Source organism: Pollicipes pollicipes, unplaced genomic scaffold (assembly GCF_011947565.3).
Source record: "Pollicipes pollicipes isolate AB1234 unplaced genomic scaffold, Ppol_2.1 Scaffold_3481;HRSCAF=4094_pilon_pilon_pilon, whole genome shotgun sequence".
Classification (NCBI taxonomy): Eukaryota; Metazoa; Arthropoda; class Thecostraca; order Pollicipedomorpha; family Pollicipedidae; genus Pollicipes; species Pollicipes pollicipes.
The window spans coordinates 87,265-113,831 of record NW_023596304.1 but is presented as its reverse complement, the minus strand read 5'-3'; the positions used below and the strand labels follow the sequence as shown (position 1 = coordinate 113,831).

Genomic DNA, 26,567 nt, shown 5'->3' with positions numbered 1-26,567 from the left:
ACCTCCGGTCAGCAAGTATGCTATGTACAATCGCGCAGTCACATAAATATGCATACTGAAAATGTCACAACTAATGCCCTACGCTGCCAAATCGATTCGGACCGCACAAAAATGAACGATTTCGTAAGGCTCCGCGGAGCAGCATGATCAGAAGAGATCAGAAGAGATCTCTTGATCTCTTCTGATCTTCATGATCAGAAGAGAAGCTGACCAACTAAGCCCAGACATTTCGTAAAAACGCGACGCCCATAAAACATGACAAACTTAAGCAAGCTGCAACCTAAACCGCTTTCGGACGTGTCTGTCCGCCCACAGACCAGTCGGAAGTATTCGCACTGGCCACAGCCGAACAGCAGCGGCGTGGTGCCGACAGACGGCCGCCGACCGCGCCGGCGAGCCCCGACCCGTCCCGCTCCGGCCGACAGCGGCGGAGCTCAGCGCCGCACCGGCCAGCCACCGGTGTTTGAGCCCAGCCGCAGACCCTGCCGGACGCGTCCGCCGACCCACTGAGGCGTAAAGCATCACCGCACAGCGCTGCCGCGACCTGTGGCCCAGCGTGGCGCAGCACAAGCCCGCGTCACGGCGCGACGGGCCCGCCCGCTGCGACGGTCCGCAGCGCCGCGCGTCACACCCGGGACAAGGTGGGACGCCTACTGCTGCGGTCGGACGTAGCAGGAGCGCGTATAGTCTATCATTTGCCGCAGCACGGCGCTCAGCACGAACTCGGCGCTGTAGATGGCTGCGGACGGAGTGGGCAGGCGTCACGCGCACGCGGCCAGACGGAAGCGTTCCGAACACATTGGTCACACAACATAAAACGGGGCCTAACAGCGGGGCTTATTGGGGTCAGCGGAAGAAACAATGCCACAGGTCGGGGCTCGCATAACCCTGCATTGGTCGCTTTCGGATAGCGTCCTCCTCCTACTTACAGAGACCGTGGGAAAATCTGGGTATCTCTGCGCTGGAACTTCAGGTCTACATCGGCACAGGCATAATGATTGACCACGAATGACCACGACCTTCAGCAGTTTTCTCCGTTTATCAGCCTTAACTGCGGGTAGCACGCAGAAGTGTCGCAGAACTCCCGTCCAACGGGGATCTCTATGCGTGGCGGCCACTCCCCAGCGGGAGCGGATCCGCTCTGACCACGGCGCCCCGCCCCGCCCCGCCCGCGCCACTCACGCAGTCCCGCCTTGAAAATATCCTCCACCAGGTGCAGGTCCGTCTCGCACGTGATGACGTAGTGGTTCTGGAGGCGTGGCTCCTTGAGCGCCTTGAGTGGGCGGCGTCGCTCCTCGACTGTGCCGCCCGAGCACTGGATGATCTCGGTCAGCGCCCGTCGGCTCGGCACCACGCCTGGGGTGATGTGGAAGCTCATGCCCTGCCGGCGGCGCGGCGGCGTCAGCGCGAGCCGGGCGCAGGAGGACGAGCAAGTACGGTTGTGACGGACCACACGGGCTCCCAAGAGAACGGGACGACGCGTCTGGATCTCCAGTGGAATCTGCGGAGTCACTGAACCCGGGCATGATCACACGGGTACTTGACCGAGAAGGGAAGCGTTTCATAAACCTGCACTCAAGTCCGCACAGGAAGCGATGTTGGCACCGGCTCCAGACGCGCAAGCCTGGAGTGCATCTACGAAGCTGCGGTAGGCGGTACTACAGCTACAGTGCATTTAACTACACATCACCAAACTACGGTAGGCGGTACTACAGCTATAGTGCATTTAACTACACATCACCGAACTCAGCACTGCTAGGCATCGCAGCCCACCGCCTCACAAGCCGTCCAATAATGAACTACGCCCAGAGCGCCTGACCCGCCGGCACTCAGCCGGGCTCACCTTGAACAGGGCACACCGGTCTGTCTTCGCGAGCGTGGCGGCTAGCGAGAAGTTAAATCGCTTCTCGAACTCGGCGTCGGCCAGCAGGAACGGCTGCTCGGGCAGGAAGCGGCCCTGGCGACCGCTCTCCTCCAGCCAGCGCTGGGAGACGATCAGCGAGCAGCCAGCCAGCGCCGAGAGGAACTTGACGGTGCGCTGTAGACGCGCCATCACCAGGTGCGTGGCTTCGGCGGCGCCGCTCGCCAGCGTGCCGCCCAGCCGGCGCACCGTGTCGGCCAGACCGGGCGTCGAGCAGGCCGACAGCAGCACACGCGGCGGGCCGTTTTCCGGGTCGGCCGGCGGCGGCGGCACGCCCGGATCGGCCAGGTTCGGTGACAGCGTCGTCTTCTTGGTGGCCCGGTCCGCCTCGATCTCCTGCAGCTGGGAGCGGCGCGGCGCACAGGTCAGCGCGCGCTGCTGCGGGGACGTCGGGCGCTTCCCCGCTCAGGGTTGTTCCCAGCACCGACACACGCGGCGCGCCGAAGCTGGGCGGGCCACGGCCTCGGTAGAAGGCGCGGGCAAAAACCGGTCCCGGCGGTACGCGCCGAGCGCAGAAGCCGATGCCATTCACAGCTTGGTGGCGGCAGTAAGCGAAAAAGTGGAGACACATGGCACGATGCAGCCACGTGTGCAGATGTAACCGCACAGACGCCTGACTAACATTCCTATATAAGCTGCTGGCTGCACCAGAGAGCGAGAGCGGCTCCTGCAAAGTTAACAGCGTGCTACAATCTCACGAACGTGTGATTACGAGATTGACCGATGAAGTGCTCGATCTGCAAAGCGAGGAACGCCCCAACGCAGAGAGACAATGGCCTCGCTCGAAAGCTCACCAGCCCACCCATATGCATCGCAGCCAGACGTCGGACAGGCACCACACAACGGTCACGTTGCTCCAGGCCCAGCCGGCACCCCAGGTTGCTCACCTTGCGCTTGTTGCGCGGCGGCGGGTTCTCCTTGAAGCGGCTCCAGATCTCGCGCGTCACTATGATGGGCGCCTTCCAGGCGGCCATCAGGTGCGGCACCAGGTTGTAGTCGATGCGGAACGGCTCCTCCAGACTGAACTGCTGGTACTTCTGGTGGGCGGCCAGCTGAACCACGCTTTGGTTGCCCAGCAGCAACTCGTTCAGCCACTGCAGATTCACCGCCGGCGTCTTCCACTCGCGACTCTTGGCGTACTTGGGACCCTCCGGTCTGTCCGAGCCGAAGGCGAGGTCAGGCTAGGTCAGGTCACGTTGGTCGGATCAGATCAGGTTAGACATGCAAGCGCAAGCCACAGCAGCACCGAGCATGAACGCTGGGGTCCAGCGCACGATACCACGCACGATCGCTTCTCGCAGCACATTCGAGATCCCAGCACAGTCGGCGCCCTGCAGACATCGGCCGTGAACTCCTTTCCGCCCCATCCATCGCGGTCCCCCGCCGCACGCAGCCCCCACTGATGTGGACGTACTTGCGACAGATGAGCGTGGTATTGTGCCGCGTGAAGTAGCCCGTGTACTTGGCACCGCACGCCTCCACCATGTGCTTCACGCGGCGACGCTCCTTGTCCTCGAAGCCCGATATAGTAATGATGAGGTTTTTACCCGGCTTGTCAGCGTCACTGAGGAAAGGGGGGAGGGGTGTTCGGTGGTGCAGCGCACATCGTGTTGACGACATGCTGTCCGGCCGGCGGCGGCCACTCTCAGCTCCACTCAATAACTGCATCCACACAGTCCGAAACCGTGCGATAGGTTGTAGTAAAGTGGTGGCGACCGTAAGCCTGGTGCGGGTTCATTTTCCTTTGATTGTTTCTTCCCTGCATATGCTCGTGTCCATTTCTGAAGAAATTAAGTACGACATACCTCCCAGCCCGACGAGGAAGCAGCCCAAGACTCCAGTACAATGTGGGTGAAACTGAGCATTTAACATAATCTAATGATGCATCTCAAAGCCAGCAACACAATCCGGACCACCCGACAACTGGTAAACTGCCCGCATCACAGCTGACCGGCACCGGCTTCAACGATCGAGCCATCGACCCGGGCCCTTCAAAAACAGCAGGCACACGTACGGCCCACCGGCGCCCGGTGCATACCTGTACGAGACGGGCAGATGGAGCGCCTGCCACGGCGGCGTCACCTTGTGCTGCAGGATGATGTCGTTGAGCCAGTAGGCCGTCACACAGCGCTTGTTGTCCCGCATGGCCTGAGGGCAGCGGTGTGACGCGCGGCGTCGGTCTCCGAGGGCGGTGCTGGCGGGAGGGGTCGGGACGGACGCCAGCGGACGGGGCCGACGTCTGACAGACGCCAGCAGTGACGCCCACGTCCTGCCTCGCACGGGTTTCCATCGCGCCCTCTCGACTCGACAGTGGCGCCACCAAACCAAAGCCAAGAGACAGCGCCAAGATCCACGCCACCTCACCCGGCCACGTCGAGCCCTCCCAGCCCAGTGGAGGTCCTGTCCCTGTCCGTGTCCCACTATCCCTCTGTCCCCCGCCGCCGGCCGGCAGCCTTACCGTCTGCACGATGGCGTTCTTGAGCTGGAGGCAGAGGATGTGCGTGACGCGGCCGCTGTACGTCTGCTCCACCTCGCCGCCGTACTGGCTGATCACCTTGCACCAGGACTTGAGCTCGTCCACGGGCGTGCAGTGCTGGTAGTCCACCAGCAGGAACACGCAGCCCAGCAGGCACAGGTCGGGCGGCACTGCCGGCGCCGGGGGAGGCCGGTCAGTTCTCGCGCCGCGGTCCGACCTCCGAGCACGCGGCCGGCTCGTCAGACGCCGGACGCAGCGCGGCGGCAATCGGGCGCGATCACGGCGAGGTCGGCGGTGGCCGCCGGCATATCGCACCACAGACATCCACGAGTCCTACTGCACTCATCGTCACCCCGCCGCTGCGCCCGGCTCGGCCTCTCCTGACCAGGAGCCCTGTCCTGCCCTGACCTGACCTCACCCGACTCAGTCTGACCCGACCTGGGCTCTCAGCCGCCCTGAGTCGACCCGTGCCCGACTCACGGTTGAGGGTGGGGTCGTGGCCGTAGTACTGGACGCGGACGGCCGGCTGCTGGCCCGGCTTTTGCGGGCTGACGCCCAGCCGGTAGGCGGCCTGCGGCGGCTGGCCGACCGGCGCCGTCGTCAAGCCGGCCTGCTGGAGCACCGCCATCTTGGCTGCCGGGTCCGCCGTCACTGCCGGCCGTCGGGGGCACGGTCACGAAGGGAGTTGTGGGCACACATAACAATCACAGTCCAGGAACCTTATAGCCCAGTAACTAACTGCCTGGGATTTTGGTGTACCTGTCAGTCTTCGGCGCGTACGCTTACACTAAGCACGGTGCTGGGCGTACCAAAAACACGGGACAGTCTGGTATTGCGTAGGACTGTGGCCCCTCCTCCACCAACAGGCGACAGACAGCTCGCAAGCCCCCCCCCCCCCCTCCCCCCTATCCCACTGGCTTCTGTTCGAGCCGGCCGTCCCTGGAGCCTCGGTCGCAGAGCCGTCGGCGGCGGCTCACCGTTCTGGCCGGCGGCCGGCGGCGCGCGCGGCTCGGTCGGCGTCGTCTGCACGCTCTGCGGCGGCGTGGTCAGCACCGGCGTGCCCGGCGTCTCCGGAGTGGAGGAGCCGCTCATCGGCCCGCTCGACAGCCGGTTGTTGAGCAGGTTCGCCAGCGCCGTCTTCGTCTTGGGCTGCACCAGGTTCTGCTGGTTGTTCTGCGTTGCGACGAAGGGGGTTGACTCGCCATTAGAAAGCGTGCCTTCTATTATATCATGGCAAGCTTTTCATGCCTCATTTCTACATCACAAAAACGTCCAGGACTCGTACAGACTTGCTCAGAGTACATACAAAGTAAAAACACACAGTACTGAAAACAGAAGTCTGGGCCAGACCTCACAGTCTCTCCGCCTTCGAGTGATCTGCCATTGCCCCCCCCCCCCCCCATCCCTCTCCACGGCAGTGGGATATCACCAAACCGGCAAACGGTCCAGTCGTTCTTCTGACGCACCAGGATCTGCTGTCGCATCTCGGGCGTCAGCGCCTGGCCGTGCGGCAGCACCACCTGCTGGCCGCCGACCTGCACCAGCCGCTGGCCCGGCTGCAGCTGGCCAGGGTCGCTCTGCTGCCGCAGCAGCAGCTGCTGTGGCACACCGGCCGCCACTGACTGTGGCACGCTCTGCTGTCGCTGCATAAGCTGTCGGTGGGCGGAAGCGGCGTCAGAACGGCGCACGATAGGCGGATACCGCGTCAGAACGGCGCGCAGTAGGCGGAGGCCGTGTCAGAACGGCGCGCAGTAGGCGGGAGCTGAGTCAAAACAGCGCGTGGTAGGCGGGGGTTGCGTCAGAACGGCGCGCAGTAGGCGGGAACTAAGTCATAACAGCGCGTGGTAGGCGGGGGTCGTGTCAAAACGGGGCGCGGTAGGCGGGGGCCGCATCAGAACGGCGCGAGGTAGGCGGGGCCACGTCAGAACGGCGCGGCGGCCACAGGACGCCACCCAAAGGCAACATCAAAGTAACGGCCCTACCACGGTGCAATGTCACCTGGCAGGAGCTCGTCAGATGTGCCAGTAGGGTCGGCATTCCATGCGTACCTGCTGGACGCCCTGAACAGTCGCTTGCTGACGCTGCACCAGCTGCTGCTGCATGCCCAGCACGGACGGCTGCTGCTGCTGCAGCGGTTGGCGCATCTGCTGTCCGGCCACGGCCTGGTCCACCACCTGCTGCCGCTGCACCAGCTGCGCCGGTATCATTCCACTCGGCTGCTGCTGCTGCTGTTGCTGCTGCGGCTGCGGCTGCGGCTGCGGCTGCGGCTGCGGCTGCGGTTGCGGTTGCGGTTGCGGCTGCGGCTGCGGCTGCGGCTGTGGCTGTGGCTGTTGCTGTGGCTGTGGCTGTGGCTGTGGCGGCTGCGGCTGCGACTGTGGCTGCTGCGGCTGCTGAGGCTGTTGCTGTTGCTGCTGCTGCTGCTGCTGCTGCTGCTGCTGCTGCTGCTGCTGTTGCTGCTGTTGCTGCTGTTGCTGTTGCTGCTGTTGCTGTTGCTGCTGTTGCTGCTGTTGCTGCTGTTGCTGCTGCTGCTGCTGCTGCTGAGCGGCCATCGTCTGGCGGATTTTCTCCAGGTTCTGCTGCACCTGCTGCTGGATGGGCTCCTGCGAGTCGGACGGCATTTGCGCCGGTCGCACCTGTCCGCGTGCGGGCCAGTCACACGCCGCACCGCAGCCGTCGGCTGACGTCACCGAGCTGTGCTGCGTCAACGGCAGGGTGACCAGGTGGGGCACACGTGCGACGCGGTCGCTCCGACACACCAATGGTTGCCCGAACAGCGCATCACTCAGTTATGCCTACAAAAAACGCCACTTGCAGCTGGGTCAGTTGGACCCGCCCTCAGCACAGAGACGGCTCGAACCGACACACAGCATTCACGTGAGCGACACCCGGGCGGACGGCGACGGGGGCGTGCCGTACCTGCTGGATGATCTGCTGGGCGGGGGCCGGCGGCCGCGCGATCTGCGTGACCATGCGCGGCGTCTGAGGCTGCCCCACCGGCACCGGCATCGGCATACCCTGCCGCACGGGACGCACCACGCCCTGCCGGCCGGAGCGGGCGCGGCGGTGAGACACGGCACCCGTCGCCGGCGCTACACGGACGCCGCCACAGCGCAGCGGCGAGGACGCGGCGCTCGCGGCGGCGGACGGCCGGGCGCGCGCGAATGCGAGGTACGCCCGGAAAATTGGGCGGAGGGTTTAGTCTTGTGCTGAAAACCTACAGCGGTGGCACGACAGCAGCCTTTTTAAAGACTTGCCCCTGCGATCTACACCGTGACGTGGCTGATCACGCCAAGATAATGTGGATCGTGGAAATGGACGAACGAACCGACGAAAGCCGAGAGTCACGAATCAACGAAACTTGCAACTTGTGAAAAAGGAAAACTAACCTCACCCATGATAGATCGCAGACCGGAATGGGCAGTCAGTGCGCCAGTTCCATAAGCTGACAAAAGCCGCTGCCCATCCGCTGTGCGTCCGAGCATCACATGCAGGCTAAATAAACCACGGCGCGACCCCGACATGGCGCTCCTCTCGCGGTCCAGCGAGACATCAGGACCGAGGGCGTGCGAGGGATGCCGTCCGGCCCGGCGTGGAGCCCGTCCCGCACACGCGCCCGTTCGGAGGCGCGCCTCACCTGGATCTGCTGGATGGGGTGCGGCGGCCGCTGCAGCTGCTGCACCTGCGGGCCCAGCCCCGGCTGCTGACCCTGCGCCAGTCCCGGGCGCGCCTGCCACTGCTGTTGCTGCTGTTGCTGCTGTTGCTGCTGTTGCTGCTGCTGTTGCTGCTGGAGTGAGCGCTGCCGGAACTGGAAGTGATTTATGAGGATGCTGCGGTGCTGTGGGTCCATGCGCTCCAGGTACTGCACTCGCTGCTGCGAGTCCAGGCTGACCAGCCGCTGCTGGTGCACCTGCACGATGTGATCCTCGCGCCAGCCCAGCCGCTGCTGCTGGCCGGGCGCCGGCTGCGCACCGGGCGGTGCCGCCTGCTGCACGGCCATGCGCACGCCGTCGCCCGGCTGCACGGGCGGCCGCCATGTTTGTACGCCCATCAGCTGCGGCTGCGGCGGCTGCGCCTGCGAGTACGCCGGCTGCTGGCGCTGGATGTAATGCTGGCCCTGGTGGCGGATCAGTTGCTGCGGCTGCGACGCCGCCTGCTGGCCCGGTACGCTGTAGGCAACAGACTGCGCTGGCTGCTGGTGCTGATTCAGGATCACGTGCTGCTGATGCTGCGACGTCAGCACCCGCTGCTGGTGCTGCGACGTCATCACTTGGTGCTGCTGCGAAACTAGCACCTGCTGCTGCTGTTGAGGTGGGATCTGCTGTTGCGACGTCATAATCTGCTGCTGGGGAGCCATGATCTGCTGCTGTGACGTCATTATCTGCTGCGGGTGCTGGCCCATAACCTGCTGCTGCTGTGCCAGCGGCGGTGTCCGCATCCGTTGCTGCTGCTGCGCGAGCATCTGCTGGCGCTGCTGGGGCGTCAGCACCATTTGCTGCTGCTGGGTCAGCATCTGCTGCTGTGTAACCAGCTGCGGTCGCTGCTGCTGGCCGGCATGCGTCAGGTGCTGCTGCTGCTGCTGAGGACGCTGGAGCGTCGACTGTAGCGGTGACCGGATCTGCAAACCGACATCGGACCCGTAAGGCGATGTTTCAGCGATACCGATGCCGCGCGCGTGTGCTGGCTGGGCAGGCAGACGAGACTTGAATCAGATGTCACAACAAAGGAGATCGGAGATCAACGCCTGGTGTAGCAGTGCTTCTTCTCTTGTTATCATGACACACAAGAATAGCCGCTGCCTCCTCGGTCACCAGCTGAAGGTGGCGGCCTCCCCCTCCCCCCCCCCCCCCCCCCCGTCTCGGACCGAGCGGCTTCATCGACTTCTGACCTGCTGCTGCTGCAGCTGGACGGGCAGCCGCTGCAGCTGCTGGCCGGCCACCGCCATCCGGGGCGACATCTGGCGGGCGGCGGCCGGTGACGTCCCTGCCGAGGCCGGCGTGGCGGGCCGAGGCGCGGCGGCGGGCGGCCGTGGGCCGGCGGTGACCGTGACGGCCGGCGCCGGCGGCTGCACACGCCCGGGGACGCGTCAGAAATGGGCACAACACGAACGGAGCGAGGCGCGGATGCGGCTGGGTGGGTCAGGAGTTAAAGCGGACCCAGCATGGGCAAGAGTGGAACAGGGCGGGATGGAACAGGACACGAGCTAGGCCAGGACGATGCCTGGCAGCTGACAGCGTCCCTGGCGACACGGTCCACAAACACAAAGCACACGCGTGTTGGTCGAACTGCTACGCACGGTAGAGAAGGTGCAGGTAAATTGAGGCAGATGTTACGACTTGGGAATGCCAAATGTGTTCGGCACCGGATGGCATGGCGTGGACGATATGGTAGATGTGTTTGAAATAAGGCTGCCTGGACGAGCTGAAAGAAAATCTGACCAAGAACGCTATGTGTTTTTGAAACATGTAATCAGAATGTCGCGTAAGAGCCAACAACAGGTACAGCGCGCATATGCAATTTACACGTTCCTGCATTAAAATAATATACTGCACGACTTTCTGTCCTCCACGTCCAAAAAAAACGGTGACCATGTCGATGGTCCCGAACCTTATGCCCGACACGTTCTGCCGCACCCGGTGCCGCACCAACCCAGTCCCATCTCCCGCCACCACACCAACGCTCCCTGGCCCCGCGTCCGCGCCTCGCCCGTTTCCACCTTGTCGGGCTGATTCCAGGGCAGGTTCTGCTTGAGTCGCGCCAGCAGCTGCTGCTTCTCCTGCTCGCCGCTAGGCCGGCGGTCCTCCTCCTCGCCGAAGCCGGTGATGGCGGCCAGGGCCGGGTCGGGCGGCGGTGGCGGCGTGGCCGGCGGTGGCGGCACCAGCAGGCGCGGGTGAAAGGCGGCCGCCTCGCTCAGCCGGCCGGCCTCTGCCGAGCTCGTCACCCAGTCAGGCGTCACCGGCACCGGCCCCGCCGGCTGCAGACACCGCTCGTACATGGCCTGCGAGCGCCGGCGCAGGCCGGTCAGCGCCGGTGGCGGCGGGGACCGGTGGCGGCAGCAGGCCTGCGCCCGAGACAACGGCGGGGAGCGGCGCCAGGCAGCAGCCGCACAGAGACTGAGGCCGTGCCAGCCGGTGACAGCAAGGGACCGGTGGCGGCAGCAGGCCTGCGCCCGAGACAACGGCGGGGAGCGGCGCCAGGCAGCAGCCACACAGAGACTGAGGCCGTGCCAGCCGGTGACAGCACGGGACGACACGGACAGAAGCTCCCATGCTAGCTGCGTACATTGGTGGGCAATTAATTCCTATATATACGGCCTGCTGTCCTCCGTCGCAGAAACCCGAACACCGACTACGTCGAACCCGTCAACATTCCCAGGACCAGCTCAGCACCTCGACACCCGCCCAGCTCGCAGGCCGCAGTCTCCGCCGCCGGCCGTCAACTCACGCCCTCCGGTTTGCCGACCACCAGATGGGTGCAGCGCGCGTCCAGCCGGCGCTGGAAGGCGCCACCGTGGAAGGTGACTAGCGCCCACACGGTGCGCACGTCGTCGGGCTCCAGCCGGCTGCAGCAGACGCGCACCCCGCGAAACACCTGACCCGGCGCATGGCTGAAGGCAGCCGTCCTGCGGGTCTCGGTCAAGGGGTGGAACTGACAGAGGCTCACTGAGGTGCATAACGAACAGCAGAGGTGAACCACAGCTGAATTGTTATTATCTATGTCCGTGCCGCATGGTAAGATCAAAGTGATGAGCAGGTGAAGAGAAGAGCACAGTGTTGGCTATAAGGTGCTATCCAATAAGACAAATGTAAGCACACTGACGAGCTTGACACCCACCCTGCCCATGTCTCGACGTTTGGCCAGCTGTTTCCAGGATGTTACTACATTGCCATACTATCAGACCCCCGCTCGGGGTTCACTGCGCTATTCCGCAACCCGCTCGAGATGGACCAATCAGCATCGAGCCAGACGGCAGTCAATTTAGCATTTAGGCGCCTTAGGCTTGACAAATCAACCTGGCAGGTGCAGTATCAGAGTCTGGAGTCGAAAGGCAACTGGTCAGCAGCCACCACAACGTGCGTGCGGAGGCAGCAGGGAAGCCTAAGTCTCAAAGCACGAATTTATGGTAACATTTTGCACACCCGACCACATGAATTTCGAAATGCTCTTCACTGCTAACATACAGGTGGTTTGTGGAACAAAAGTGTGCTCAAATACAGCACTGAGAATTCACACGCACGCACGCACGCACGCACGCACGCACGCACGCACGCACGCACGCACGCACGCACGCACGCACGCACGCATGCACACACACACACACACACACACACACACACACACAGCAAACACCATCACAACATAATGTCCTTGCACAAAAAATCCAAGTAGCTCAACTGCTAGCACGCCAAGGATACGGAAGCAGTTTTCCAGCAGCTGCGGAGAGTGTGACCCAGACTGCCCTGAGAGCAGGCCGCTCATAGAGGTCATGTGCTTCATTAATGACATCTTCATCTGGTAACTCCCCAACAATGAGGTGAGTTGTGTAGTCTGTGAAGTATGTCTCTCTCTTGGCACCACCACTTTCCAACTGTTCTTCAACCTGGGGCAAAAAAGGCAGGTGTATTGGGGTTTTAAACATGAAAAATGTCACAGACTACACAACTGTGCATTCTGATCGCTTAGTCAGCTAGAAAGACTGCTTTCTGATCCACCCATGGCAGGGTGGGTTGTATTTGCTTTAGGGCCTAGCTATTTACCCCAAATGGACAGATGGTGGCAGCAGCTGTACTAAAGGTCAGATGATGTTGAAGGGCCAGAAGGCCATACTGAACATTGCAGCATTCTGAAATTTTGCCACCAAACTCTGCTGTTGATCTGGAATTACGTGATTGGAAAGAAGGGACCAGGGCTCACACAAGCACTGCTGAGCATGAGCTCTTATCAAAGAAATCCATCCATAGGAAAGGTTCAGGTGAAGTCTTCAAAAAATAAACATGAAATTTGTATGAGTAAATTGCACTTAAAACTTGTGATAGTGCATAGCAGCATTCATTTGTATCTGAATGATGTCACACAAGATATGAAGTAAATTAATGCTGCAATGCTATGAAGTGAAAATGGCACCTGCCACAAAAAGAAAAATGGCATCACAACAATGATTAAATACCTTCAAATGGAACATTTTCCAATGAATCAACACTGTGGCTGTGTGCTATCAAAGCAAATCTGGCATTAACACAATCATTTCAATAGCAACTGAAAATCATGCTATGTGGCAGTAATATACAAAAGTCTGCTTCCTGTGACCACCTCCTACAAGGTTGAATAACAGCAGACCTATTTCCAACAAAAGAAAGCAAACCTTACTTTGTATAAGATTTCAAATAGTATTTAGATTCCACGTAGATGCCAAAGCAATTAACCAGTCATCAAAAGTACAATGATCATAAAGGACCACCTCCAAAGCCTAGCAACAGCATGTTGGACTGGGGATAGGGATAACAGGGACAACTGTTAAATAGCATAGCATGATAGGCATCTAGGGATAACATGCTGGACCTAGCAGCACCATATACCATTAAGGAGAGCATCCTGCCTTTTTGTACATTTCAATCACTGTTAGACATGTACAATTTGATCAGCAACACCAGTCTTCTCAAAATCTGTCTGAATAGCTCAGGATTTCCATCTGAGGCAGCCAACCCTGAGGGACAGAATTTGATTCCTTGCTCACCAATAAGTAAAACATTTTATTTGCCTTGCTTTTTCTGGCATGTGTTCTACAATGTTTGTGTGTGCTGAGTTAAAGTGCTTGTGCAATAAATACCCCAAACACTTAAAACTTTGCTTAAATGGAAAGGTATGCACACATGTAACTATTATTTTGTGAGTTGAGCAAAACATTTGCCAATTCCTCTGCTATCAGCTTGCTGCAGTGGCTCTTTTCCAGACACAATTTGGCTGTGGGAATGTATCACATGAACCATGTGAGGCACTGATTCAAACTTAAGCCAATGCTCTGATAAAAGGCTCATTCCCTTGGCCCATTCCCAATCACAGGTGTTCTTTTATTTGCACCAGCACAGGTGCCACTGGAGTTGTCATGATGATGGCAGTCCTAACTACAGGGAAGAAGCTTAGTGCTTCCAGTGCTTAGCAAATTATGTTGTCAACAAAGTAATGTCAACATAATCTGGGCCACAGAATAAGTAGAGGTTATTTCCTTGCACTGACTGTGCCACAATGGCATTACTCAGTGGCACCATTAGGCATGACTAGTCCTAAGGTTTCACTAAAATATGATTTTGAAATATGTCCTGAAGGTGGTACACTCCCTTTAATATGCCTGACATAAAAAACCAGGCTGTTGCACTCAGCAGCAACAAAAGTCCTCTCAAGACTAGTCAGCAAAAAATCCATCCACTGCCTCAGTGCCTAAAAAATATTTGTGTGCTGACCCTGGTGCACACATGTGCCAAACTCAGGTCAGGCTAAAATGTGTTAAATTCTAAAATCACTTCCTTGAAAAAGTTTTGAGGACATTTTTGCATGAAATGGTGATTGCAATATCAAAATTTCTTGGAACATGTGTAAGTTCTACATGCACAGAAATCAGATGACAATGTGCAACAAACTCATGATATCTTGAATGAATAGCATGCCTTTGCCAAAACTGTTTCTTTGGTGTCACCGCTATGCTGAACTAGCTCAGAATAACATATTTCAGCAGTCTAATCTCAAGGGGCAGCTGGCAGCCTGAGAACTTGGGGGACTCAGCTCTCCTGTTCCCAGACCAGTGGTTGAACTTGGAACTGAGATGAGTTGATGTAAGCATAACCTTTGAAACTTAGTGCATACATGCCACTTCACCAGTAAATTATGTGTCTGGTTATCACATGCTTGAAACCTCACAAGTTCTGACTGTATGACACATGTTAGGGGTATGCCATATCGCACATGACATCCCGTCACCACGTATGGTTCAACGAAAACAAAACGTCTCACCTTCGGAGATAATCTGCCGGTGGTGAAGTACCTAATTGAACTAAATATTTGAGCCATACTCTCGTTACCAGTTATTTTAACAAACGCGATGTATCGGCGTTGATCACTTATGACTCAACCCGGTCATAATGAAGCAGAAATTACGCTCATTTGGGCCCTAGCACATGCACGCCCCCACACATTTCCCGCGGCCTTGTCCACAGCACGAGAGCTGGAAGTAGAAATATGGCGGGAACTGGTATTATCACGTATCCGGCTAATCTGATGCAATATTGGCGCATATGCCCTCTTAAGAGTGCCATATCTTATGTTAGATAATTTCCGCTACTCTTGAAGGATTCCTTCGACAGAGTACCACCTCAGTGCCTTCGACATCGGATTTTGTGCTTTTAGTGCAGGAACGGATAATGGAAGCGGGGGTGGGGAGAGAGTCAGAGACATACATGGAGCTGCCCCATTCTTGGACAAATCTAGCATCAAGCCCATAGTGTTCCACGGCGGGAAACTTGGAAAAATGCATTCGCTCCTAACTGAATAGGCAACGGCACCCCTGCTTAGATGATTAGTGATGGTATTCGCTGCCTCTGGTATTTATGTATTTAAATCGCACGTTTTTTGAGTGAATGTTTTTGGCATGCGTTCAGGACTCAGTTCTTTGGAATGTACATATCATTCCTAAATCTGCCGAGAGCTGTAAGTTAAAGTTTAGTCATTTCTATCCTGAATAAATCAAAATCAGGAGCGAAAAAATGGCCAGATATTATTGGTGATTCTGTCGTGGCTCAGTTGTCTGACAGCATTCCACTTTTGGAATATTGATGTCTCGTTTAGCATTGTTCGGGTACTCACCTTAAACTTGCTTTATGTCCAACACCCGATGACCGCCTCTGACCGGTGCTGGCGTGCAACAAGGACGAGCACAGAGGCGGCTATCTATCATTATGCTAGATCGCCCCACTAATCGTCTGGTGAAGCCGTCTGTCGGAGCGCCGTTCCACTGATAAAGCATGCTATGAGATGGCTTCATCGCGATCGTCGCGGTATCAGTCGCGTGGAGCCAAATACTATGAGATTGCTTCATCGCGATCGTCGCGGTATCAGTCGCGTGGAGCCAAATACTATGAGATTGCTTCATCGCGATCGTCGCGGTATCAGTCGCGTGGAGCCAAATACTATGAGATTGCTTCATCGCGATCGTCGCGGTATCAGTCGCGTGCAGCCCGACAAAATCCCTTTGCCGTCGTTGTTAAAAGCTCGAGCTGTCCAAGAAAGGATGGTCTGACATCCTGAGAAACTGCACCCGTACCACATAGGTGTGCTCCATAACCTCGAATCACAATACGGATAACGGAAGCGATGGAGAAACGGATAGCGAAGATAAGACAAGAAAGAAACGAATGGCGATGTGTCATAGGTTCTCCACTGATAAACTCGAGCATGAACCAAGCTTTCTTTGTGACCTCTGGTTCACAGACAGATCTTATTTTCCCAGTGGTCATACCAACTCGTTATTTATTGGGTTTTAAGAGCGCGCCAACTGCATTGGTTGTTCGCGCCGGCTGTACCAGCCCAAAGAACAGTATGTACTGGGTAGGCTCTTCGCCCGACATGGCGCTGCAGTGACCGCTGCACTCAGTGAATCGTATCGCACATGGCTGATAATACCCAAGCGTTTTTTTTTTTACCAGATCGTTCTCGTCTTGTTTGAGGAAGGCGGCCGCGCAGCTGCAGTGAAAACGCGACCCTACATCGAGGTCTTGAGGAATTCTGGAAGTGCCTTTCTAGGAAAAAAACACACATACAGACGTGCTATCCGGTGGCATCAACAGAACGGAACGCACTCTATCGTTTCCATGGATCACTAGAATGGCTCCAGGATCACCTCGCGATGAAGTGATCTGTCGCCGACTTGATGTGGCGAAGCGGCTCGCTCTCCTGACTTGTTACCGCAGACTTCCCGCTGTGGGGGCACTTGAAGTACAATCCCTTACGACGGCAGTCCGCAGACAATCACACAACCCGAAGCAGAAGAAAACAAGATATCCGAGCGATCCCCATGACTCAGTGCCTGAACACTAAACAATGTCGCCAAACGCATTGCGTTGTGTTTAAGTCACTCATATTCTCGCATTCTCTCAATTTCGCACGCAGCACGCGTAGGATGCTTATCCATCTAACAATCGCATGGGTGAAATATACGCCCGTACTACTTTCTAAGCGTAAGAATTTTTGTCCTGAAGCGTTCAAAGGTACTTGTTTCAGTGAGCCGCGGGGCAGACTCCGCGCGGCCTGCGGAGACCGCGGTGCCAAGCGTTGAGGTTGTTGCTAAGATTTGCGAGCGCGTGTGTTCAAAACCGTGTTGAATTTTTTCAGTAATCGGCTCGAATGAATGTCAGACATTTCAAGGGAAACCTGGGCTAGCCAATGTGAATCAATGTAAACTGTGTGACCCCGTTTTGATCTAGAATCCACGTTCATTAGTTTTCAATATCACTGAAGAACACAGAAAAACGTTTAGTAGCGTTTCGGAGTTTTATCGGTGTAGAAAGAGTCCATTTAACCATTGTAAAGTGAAGAACGACGGTGATTTATGCTATTCAGTTGTTCAAGGCCAGATTGTTCAAGGTTTGTTGCCTCCCCAATGAACCAAAATGCCTGTTCGCTCGTAGAAACTAGCCTCCCCAGGAAAGCAATGTTGAAATGGACGATTAATTTTAGGAAGCCGGAAAGTCGTGTTTGCCGAATGGCATATATTAATTGGATAGGCAAGATTGCGCACCAGTGGGAAACAGCCGTGGATGTACATCTAGCACAGCAATCATGGCATATGATTTTCCAACATTTGTATCGTGAGCCTGGCCGCTCACTTTCTAAAACGTTCTAACGCATATGATTTAAATTCAATGAGCTCGTCTGACTACCAGATTTGCTCCAACCGCTCAAAGAACTCTTTCTTTTTTTTCGCAGGATAATTGATGCCTTGCCACCCTGCCATGCTCAACAACGTGTCATGCCCACGCTTGACAGCTTTTTGTATGTTGCCCGACGTAAGTACCGATTCGGCTTGTCCAGTGACTTTCTTGCGTGCCTTTTTGTATGTTGCCCGACGTAAGGACCGATTCGGCTTGTCCAGCGACTTTCTTGCGTGCCTTTTTGTATGTTGCCCGACGTAAGGACCGATTCGGCTTGTCCAGTGACTTTCTTGCGTGCCTTTTTGTATGTTGCCCGACGTAAGTACCGATTCGGCTTGTCCAGTGACTTTCTTGCGTGCCTTTTTGTATGTTGCCCGACGTAAGCACCGATTCGGCCTGTCCAGCGACTTTCTTGCGTGCCTTTTTGTATGTTGCCCGACGTAAGTACCGATTCGGCTTGTCCAGTGACTTTCTTGCGTGTCTTTTTGTATGTTGCCCGATGTAAGCACCGATTCGGCTTGTCCAGTGACTTTCTTGCGTGCCTTTTTGTACGTTGCCCGACGTCAGCACCGATTCGGCTTGTCCAGCGACTTTGTTGTGTGCTTTTGATACGCGGACCTCGGTCTAGTTACAAATAAAGCCATTGTGTTGCTGCGGTAGACTTAGTTTATAGGGAGTGCTTAACAGCCTTGGTGCGATGCTTCCACGTCAGGAAAACGTTGACGGGGCTCCAGCGGTAACCGTGGTAAATGAACTGAAAGCTCTGCTTCTGATGGTGTGTTCGTGAGTCCCGCGCTCTTCCGTTCACTCGCTAAGTAACATTTTGAAAAGTGTCTAAGGTTGCTGCACTCGCGCATGTGGTGGGATCGAAAACGTGCATTTTGGAACTGCAGGCGCTCTCGCTCTAGAAAGCATGAGGTTTTACAATATTTGCGCCCCATGTTTTCGATCCACGTGTGCTCAAGAGCGCACCTCGGACTTTTGTGCGCATAGGCCGACCCCTAGAGGCCTCCGATAGAGCTCCCGAAGCGGTCCCTTCAGAGGCTAGTTGCTGTGCACACCTTCACGACGTCCCTGTCTGTCCCGGGCTGCTCAATGGTACGGTGTGATGTGCTGCATGGAACTTTGTGAACTTAGGCGCATCCCGGGTCCATCTACCTATTTCATGCCTTCCTTCGATACCCTGAGGGCCCGCATTTTCTAATGGAGGGACAAGGGCCCATATGCTTGACGTCCTCTAGAGAGCCGCTATAAAGGACGTCTATACAGAGGCGCGTTTGCGCCTATGGTTGATATGGGCGGTGGATGCGCCTGAAGGCGATGTCCATGGTACGGTGTTCATGACGAAGTCTAAGGGCACTTGGTACAACTATCTAAAATTTGGCCTTGTTTGACCTTATTGAACCTAAATTTCATAAAAGCAGGACATAAAAGCAGTACACAAATGATTCCACATGGATTACAACCTACCTATTGAATTTGAAGTCTATAGCTCTGTTAGTTTGTGAGATCTCGGGGGAGCAAATGACCCCCCCCCCCCCCACACACACACACCCGAGCGCGTTGCATGCAGCCGGCCATTCAGGCGCGTGTTACGCCGAAACCCGAATTAACTCATAAATAATGATCACACGCGGAATTGATTTTCTACATAGATGTGGCGATTGGTTCTGCTGACTCCGAAGCGAGCGCAGGTTCGAGTGTTGGTGCTGCTTTGAGCTCCCATTCGAGCCAAAAATCCAACGGCCCCATAACTCCACCGTCAAATGGCGGAAATCATGACACGACACCGTCCTGGGTCAGACAGAGTGCTGACTAGGCAACGACTGCCAAGTTTGTATTGCTGTGACACCCAGTAGCGCACAGGCCACGGTCTGAGAAGTTGGAAGCATGACGAGCCACTCTCAAATTGCGAACGAATTTCGCCAGATTGCCGTTCGGAGCTCGTGTTATCAAAGATTTTTGGGAAAATGAACACAAAGCGACGAAACAGGCGACGTGACGAGTAGGTCCGTTTAGCGTGATGGCGTGCGCTCTCATTGCCTCTTGTAGACGCGCGTGCAGACGACACCATTGCAGGAAACGACCTGAAACCGGTCATGGTAACTATTAGCACCTGGTCAGACCTGCTCTGCTATGATCCCGCCGGCACTGGTGACCGATATGGGCCAGTGATCGGTGAACGATCAGGTGCGGCGCACAGTTAACGGAGCCTGTTTCCAAGCACACGACGCCAGTGACTTCATTGGTCATCTGGCGGCAGTTTAACAAGATCACAGCAGGTTGTTTGCTACCCCCCCCCCCCCCGCCCCCCACCGGCTGAGTAGCCCTTTGTTCACTCGCAAAAACTCTTCCCCGACCAGCTGTCTCGCACACGACTGCAGAAGGGCGGCCGGACCCCAGTCAACGCCATTTGTCTGCATTGAGCCTGCTTGTGGTGCTCATCTCGGCGGGTGACGAGCAGACAAAAGTAAACGGCCATTTTTCAATTTGCTGGCAGCTGGGCGGGAGGATGCGGGGCAGACGGGTCGACATTACGTTAACTGGGGCGACGTGATGAAGCGGGGGCCAGCGGCATCCGAACCACGGCAACACGGCATTGGGAACTGCACCACCCTCCCTCCTTTGAGAACGCTCTGAACCGTGCCCGCGCTCGTGTTCTCGTCTGACAGAAAGGACCATTCGATTTACATTCAGCCCTTTCAAAAGTGAGAAGTCGCTGCATACGCAAATGTGAAAAATGTAACTCAATTTAGGAGAACTCGAACATAGACAAAAGAGCACTGGTCTCGCACAGCTTAGTTGGTTGACTCGTGCCCCCTCCCCTGCCCGTCTGATTGCCGCGGCTAGCCGTTCTCGCCAGCGAGACTTTCTCACCGCCTTGATGCCCTCGTCGCTGAACTCGCGCACCAGCGTTGACTCCTTGCCGTCGCCGGTCTGCTTCTCCGTCAGCGTGTCGCCGTTCTTGGTGACGATGCTCTGGGGACAGGGTACGTCAGGTCAGGGCAGGACAGGGCAGGGCAGGGCAGGGCAGGCCAGGGTAGGGCAGGGCAGGGCAGGCGCACGAAGGCTAACGTCGTTGTGCTGTGATGCATGTTCAAGTCTGCCTGACACGCACCGCGCTGGTTTGCGCAGACTTGTGCCGGATTCGATTTAAATGCAGAACAGCATGAAGAGACACTGCAAACCTTGGCGAACCAAGCTTGGTTCGAATTCCTCAATTTTTTGCGACCACGAATCACATTAGTACTCTCGTGTTAGCCGAGTCGGCTGAATCAGCAGCCTGACTTGAATCAGCATTCTTCGTTGGTCTCAACAAGGCTTCAAAGAACGGCGGTGTTCAGCATTTTTAGTAAGTTACCATTGCCAGTAAAGAAGGGGCAATTGCTTTAAAATCAAGTGAGAACAACCGGCTAAAATTGACAGAGCAATCTACACCGTACGGTGTCCCTAAGTGTGATGTATTAACGCCATCAGTCCACAATTCATAGTTGAGTGCAAAGTTGGTATGGCGCAGAGAAAACCTCGGCGCACGCAGGGTGATTGAAAACATGCTGCGCAATGTATTCGCAAAGTTCAGTAGCCGTCTGTCAAAATATGTGCAAAGAGTTTGGTGACTGATAACTTGGAGGACGCTCCGCCCTGCCGCCAGCTGCATGTATTCGTGTGGCTATGATAAGCTGTGATGCCATGATAATGCCGGCGCCTGTGATTGTCCCGGTGGCTGAAGACTCGGCGGACACTATCTGGTTCTCAGCTGCATGCATGCCTGTGGTATGATAATGTCCCGGCGGTTGTGATAGTTCCGGTGGTTGTATGAGGACTCGACGGATACTCTGTCTGGTTCTCATCTGCATGCATGCCTGTGGTATGATAATGTCCCGGCGGTTGTGATATTCCCAGTGGCTGTATGAGGACTCGAAGGATGCTCTGGTTGTCAGCTGTGCGTGTTGCCGTGGCTATGATAATGTCCCGGCGGCTCGCTAACCGAACCACATGCGCTGGTCATGGCTGGTCTGACCGAAGCGAGCGCCTGGTGTGACACGAGTGACCGCGGTTCCCGACCGGAGCGCCCGTCACAGCACCGGCTGGCCTCACGGGAGACGCCGGGAGCCGGCGGCCGGCCGACTCAGAGCGGGGAACCGTGCTTTGACAGCTGCCATATCGATCGGACGCCATCGGGGCGTCCGACCCCGGCGTGCCCGCGTGTGGTGCACGAGGGCGGCGAACACGCATCAGCCGCCCGAATAACACGACGGCCGCGGCGAGACGCACAGCTGACGGCCGGGCGGAGCATCCGACAGACCACCCGTCAGCTGGGCGGTCAGCTCCGTAGGCAGGGCGACTGTCATGGCTGGCAGTAAAGCGAAGCATCCACCCGGCTCCCGGACAGCTGCGCCGACAGCTCCACAGCCACGGCGGGGTACGCAGCTGGCGGTGAGGCTGGACATCCACCGAGTCCACAGCCGGCGGCCGTGACAGTGTCGCAGCCCACGGCCCCAGCAGCTGCACACAGCTGACGGCAGCGAATACAGCCCGGAGCCCCCCCCCCCCCCCCCGTGTCGAGTCCTGTCACACGTCATGTGTTGGCGGGCCCGGCGTCCGACGTCGGGCTGTCAGGCGGGCGCGGGGGAAGGGGGGGGGGGGGGCGGGGAGGTACGGTCTCGGCTAGTGGCCGACCTGCGTGGGTCCAACCGACAGCCTGGCCTCCTTGAAACGTGGCCTCTTAGATCAAGAGTCCCGGCACGCGACCGAGTTGTTTCCGCTTCAACTGCCCAGCCTGCAATGGGTCACCTCCTCCGAGTGGCCCTGCACGGTCGCCGGGTCTGGGTGCGGGTTGCTCAGTGGGTCGCTCTGACAGGGGGAGCTGTGACGTCACTGCCGGTCAGGAGTTGGAGGTCGCGGACTGCTAGCCAAGTCATGCGGCTCGGTCGAGGACAAAGGGGCAGGACGGCGCTCGCCACTCGCCGTAGCATGTTGTTTTTAAAGAATTGGTCTGCGTCTTTGGAATAGATGAATTTCTGGGATCAGAGCCCACGCTAAGCATAGCTTAACGTGGGCTCTAAGCAGAGCGTGGGGCCTAACGTCTAGCGGTCGCTCATCAAATATTAGGTTAACGGTAGATTCTCGGCAAGGTTAAATGTGCCGTAATACTCAGCACGGTCCGTCCTGCCCTCTGCCCTCGAGCCCTCTGACATCTTCTCCCTGACCTTAAGCGCAGCCGTTGCCACCGGCCGCAGGCTATTCTAGTCAAGAGCAAATAGCGAACGCTTAAAGCGCCTTGAATCCTGTTATCACGGTTGGGTGGATCGGAAGGCAAACGCTAACCAACAGAGCTATCGGGACGGATGTTGTGAGACGTTGTCATGCTGCCCTTGGCATCAAGTGGAGAGGAGCGGGTGGGTAACTGGATGCGCGTCAAGTACCCTAACCAAAGAGAGCCAGTCCGAGACTCCACGTCTGCCCGGCCTGGCACACTGGCTATCCCCGCTGGCGCAAGTTCAATCGGCTGAAGTGGCTTCGAGGCAGCCAGCTTAGGTAAATTCTACACAGCTGTAGCAGCCGGACGGCGAGCAGCTGCCGCCGCGCGCGGTACATGGGTGTTGCGACCGCGTGGCTGGTCTCCCAGTATTGAGCGCTGTATGCTGTCAAGCCGAGATACGAACATTGAAGTGAACGCGGCTTATCCATTTGATATGACGGAGGGCGTCGGAGACCTCTCCGCGTAGCTTATCGCTGATATGTAGGTCGCGGCCGTAAAAAGTTGGTGCCGTAGCATCAGACCACCGATCTCGGGCGATCGGCGTTCGCGGAGTGGCCAAACAGCGTTCGCGGAGTGGCCAAACAGCGTTCGCTCACAAGGCTGTCCGCCATGTGTTGGCAGCATTCTCTTCCAGCTGGGGGTGTCACCCAAAACCGTGCGAGCGATGTCAGATGATACGTTCCGCTGACATGCCCCTCCCCCCCCCCCTCCCAGCGGACCTAGCCGACAGCGTCGACGCCGCGTTCTGGCGCGCGAGGCATCATTTATAATAAGGTGTCGAAATACTCCCCCGCGTGAACGGAGGGATTCTACCAAAATGGCAACCGGAACCAAGTGCCACACGCGCGCACCGCGATGATAGCGAGTAAACATCGCCGGCTGCCGGAGCGAGTGACGGCAAATATCTTCCGTGTTTACGCTGGTTTCCAAGTGCATACACGGACAGCAGTACTCATCGAATCACATGCCTTCTCTGCATGCCGTCAGTTCGCCCCTTCCCCTTCCCCTCCCCGACGGTATAACGGGTCCAGGCGAGACCTTCTTTGTCATATTTCCTCGTATGCATCTATTCGTGTTCACATTTCTTCGTGCGTGAATATTCCTGGGCGTAAAACTTTGCTAACTCAAAACTTCAGAAATACCTTGGTAACGCAAAACGTTGTATCTTTAAAAGGTCATTCATGCAATTTTTCACACAGCGTTTCCTCGTGCAAACGCTACTTCCCATATACAATTCTTCGCATTGCATACCGCTAAACCCGCAATCGTTCGTGTCGCACAAAACGTTGCACATGAAAAGTTATTATGAACCAAACGTTAAGATAATTGTACATCCTCTTCTTTACATCACATCTATTGAATTGCACAGTTTGGACTGGAAGGTTTACATGCGCCTGAGCCAAATAATGCGTAAGTTGTGCGCGATTCTTCACGGAGAAACGCTCAAATGGCGCGGCGGCCACGAGCCACCGCCGCCAGTTTGAGCACCGTTACGAGAGGTGGGCGCCCAGCTAAGCACTGCATGACGCAAGCGCACTCAGATCCTCTTCGTTGGCGCTGAAAGTTTTCATTTCTTCGTGTGTTGCAGTTATTCATGTTGCATATTACGTGGACGCAACGCATTGCACCGCGTTTGCGGGCATGCACACAGCGGAGCTTCCTGCTTCGTATGAAGCTCTGACTCAAGTGGTAAGAACAATTATATGTGTCAGTTGGTTTGCCGAATATGCACACTGATATAACGACATAAATTGAGAATTTTACCCTTGCTGCGAAAGCTAAGTGAAAACAAGCATTGCATGCAATGCATGCCTTTTTCGTAAAATGTCGGGTTGCGCTCAACACCTACGACGTATATGAGCACGCAACATGTTTGAGAAAGGCGTGTGCCTTCGTCCTACATGCAAAAACGGATCACGCCGGTTACGTTGGGTGGAGGCAGGTGGAAGCTCAAGTGGACCAACACAACGCCGTTAGCCTGAAGTTGCCCGAAATATAGCATTGTGCTGTGGCGTAGCGTCGGGAACTGTCTGGTTTAGTCCGGGTGCGGTACGGAGAAATACCATACGAAAGACCGCGCATGCAAAGCAATGTGATGCGAATAACTACGTTTGCGTGGTGGCAGGAGTACAATTGCTGATGACAAATTTTGCGGAGACGAACATTTGCGTATTCAGGTAAGCCAAATGATTATTCTCGTATGGAATGCCAAGTATGTGATGTCATGATTACCGCACAAAGTTTTGCGTACGACATGCGTCTCGGACATAAATGGCAAAAGCGATGTAAACTTTCGTCCGGTCACGAGGCACGACTGGCCGGGGCAGGACCACTGGCGGTGGCGCTGGACCGCTGCGGGACGCTGCCTTCCGGTCGCGAGGCACGACTGGCCGGGGCAGGACCACTGGCGGTGGCGCTGGACCGCTGCGGAACGCTACCTTCCGGTCACGAGGCACGACTGGCCGGGGCAGGACCATTGGCGGTGGCGCTGGACCGCTGCAGGACGCTGCCGCTGCCACCGTCGACTGCCGGAGGGAAGGGGGAGGGGGGGGGGGGGGCTGCCGGTTGCCAGGGTACCAGTGCGGCAGCTGGGGACGATCGTCGGCGGCGTTGGCGGCTGGGGACGACCATGGGCGGCGCTGAATAGAGTGGACCAGCTGTCGCCGGCGGCGCCCACGTCTGAGACCAGTCGGCACCGCCGACCACACCCGCTCGGCGCCGCGTGCCGCCGGGCGACGCGGTGGCGCGGCCGGGCGGAATCAACTTCAATTGAAGCTCGGCGTGTCGCCGGGTTCACCGAGGACGGAACTGTCAAGTGCATGGGTTGCAGCGAGCAAATAAAATCTTAGGCACTAAATCAATTAACCTGCTTCAATTCTTTTACTTGTGAGATACATCAACCTCGCGAAATCGGGTTGGTGAGCAAGCGCAGGCGGAACAAACTGAGATTAATACAAGCAGATTGAGCTGCCCACATGGTGGACACACACTATGTCTTCGATGCTTTAGTGAATTACTTAACTTACGCTGACTTATTTGCATCTGAGAGATGTAATACATGGTGCATCACATCTGTATTCTGATGAGTGTAGGTGCATCTCGTCAGCCCAACTTCCCACCGCCCTTTCCACGCTAGCGTTAGTTAATAAATACCTATTTATCCGTATTAACGCAAGTTTTTTTTCAAGCGGGACCTAATTTGGTTCAGCAGCAGCCCACAGGCAGCATCCTGTGGATTGCACTTCAACACTTAATCCTAAAAACTGCGCCCAATTCTGAAATGCACTTTGAAAGGAAGCGTAGGGTGGAGCCCATTGTTTGTCAGCGGACCTTTGAAAATAGCCGGTGAAGATTACTATGGAAACCTTGTTCATTCGGCACCAGCCAATTCCTAAATTTACATTGGGTTATTTGGTCCCATGCCCAACGGGCCCAAATCACGAAACATCGCGAATGTGAAAAGACGAATAGGTACATGATGCTGAACCCAATATGTCTCCAAGGTAAAAATCTATAGCTACCATGATTGCCTTGACGACAAACCAAGGGGCTCACTCTTGCGCATCATATTCCTCGGGCATTTCAGATTCAGCACCAAATTAGGTTTTTTGTCATGATGCTTGCGTGGAAAGGGCCATTTGGCACCAAACCTAAAACGCATGACAACCTGGGTGAACAGGGTCGAAGCCCATCGTTTATTGTCAGGCCTATGGAAGTACTAGGTAAGTACCACTATGTACCTACGCATTCGCCATTTAATGTTTGCGAATTTTGGTTCCATGTGACTAAGTCACGAAATGCCTAAAATGTGAAAAGGCGTATAAGTATATAATGAAGAAACAAAGCGGTTCTAGAGTAAAATTCACGGCTACTTTTATAAAAAAAGGAAGACATCCCATGGGTTTACTGCTGTCCATCCAAGATTCCGTAAATTCCGGATTTGACTTTCAGTTATGCCCCTATCCTATAATGATAGCGTATGGGGTGCGTTCA

General features: G+C 56.4%; 2 protein-coding genes across 3 annotated transcripts in view; both read right to left on the bottom strand.

Moving 5' to 3' along the window:
* Positions 1-650: 650 nt before the first annotated feature.
* On the bottom strand, positions 651-14,592 carry LOC119092837 (PAX-interacting protein 1). Its single transcript, XM_037215758.1, has 19 exons — positions 14,400-14,592; positions 11,810-11,994; positions 10,839-11,016; positions 10,336-10,392; positions 10,069-10,200; positions 8,168-8,352; positions 7,883-7,925; positions 7,314-7,436; positions 6,890-7,030; positions 5,864-6,049; positions 5,375-5,570; positions 4,878-5,048; positions 4,380-4,567; positions 3,960-4,069; positions 3,336-3,485; positions 2,809-3,076; positions 1,844-2,263; positions 1,183-1,381; positions 651-739 (listed from the first exon to the last, which is right to left on the bottom strand). Exons 1-19 carry the CDS (start codon positions 14,454-14,456, stop codon positions 651-653), a joined length of 3,078 nt encoding a protein of 1,025 aa, XP_037071653.1. The 5' UTR covers positions 14,457-14,592.
* Positions 14,593-19,103: 4,511 nt separating this feature from the next.
* Positions 19,104-26,567, bottom strand: part of LOC119092830 (sodium/calcium exchanger regulatory protein 1) — a 29,360-nt gene continuing 21,896 nt past the window's right edge. For both annotated transcript variants that reach the window (XM_037215748.1, XM_037215747.1), the window contains exons 4-5: positions 20,189-20,290; positions 19,104-19,398 (exon numbers count right to left, since the gene is read on the bottom strand). In XM_037215748.1, the coding sequence (XP_037071643.1) occupies positions 19,348-19,398; positions 20,189-20,290 (153 nt within the window). In that variant the 3' untranslated portion in view covers positions 19,104-19,347. The remainder of the gene's footprint in view (positions 19,399-20,188; positions 20,291-26,567) is intronic.

Bases quoted from the DNA above. Each gene is read 5' to 3' on its own strand.
- LOC119092837 (XM_037215758.1), bottom strand. From the start codon at position 14,456: ATGGCTCAAATATTTAGTTCAATTAGGTACTTCACCACCGGCAGATTA. The intron at 10,393-10,838 runs GTGAGTTGACGG...CGGCGCTCGCAG, and splicing joins TGGTCGGCAAACCGGAGGGC to GCCATGTACGAGCGGTGTCT. The intron at 4,568-4,877 runs GTGAGTCGGGCA...CGGCGCCGGCAG, and splicing joins CCACGACCCCACCCTCAACC to TGCCGCCCGACCTGTGCCTG.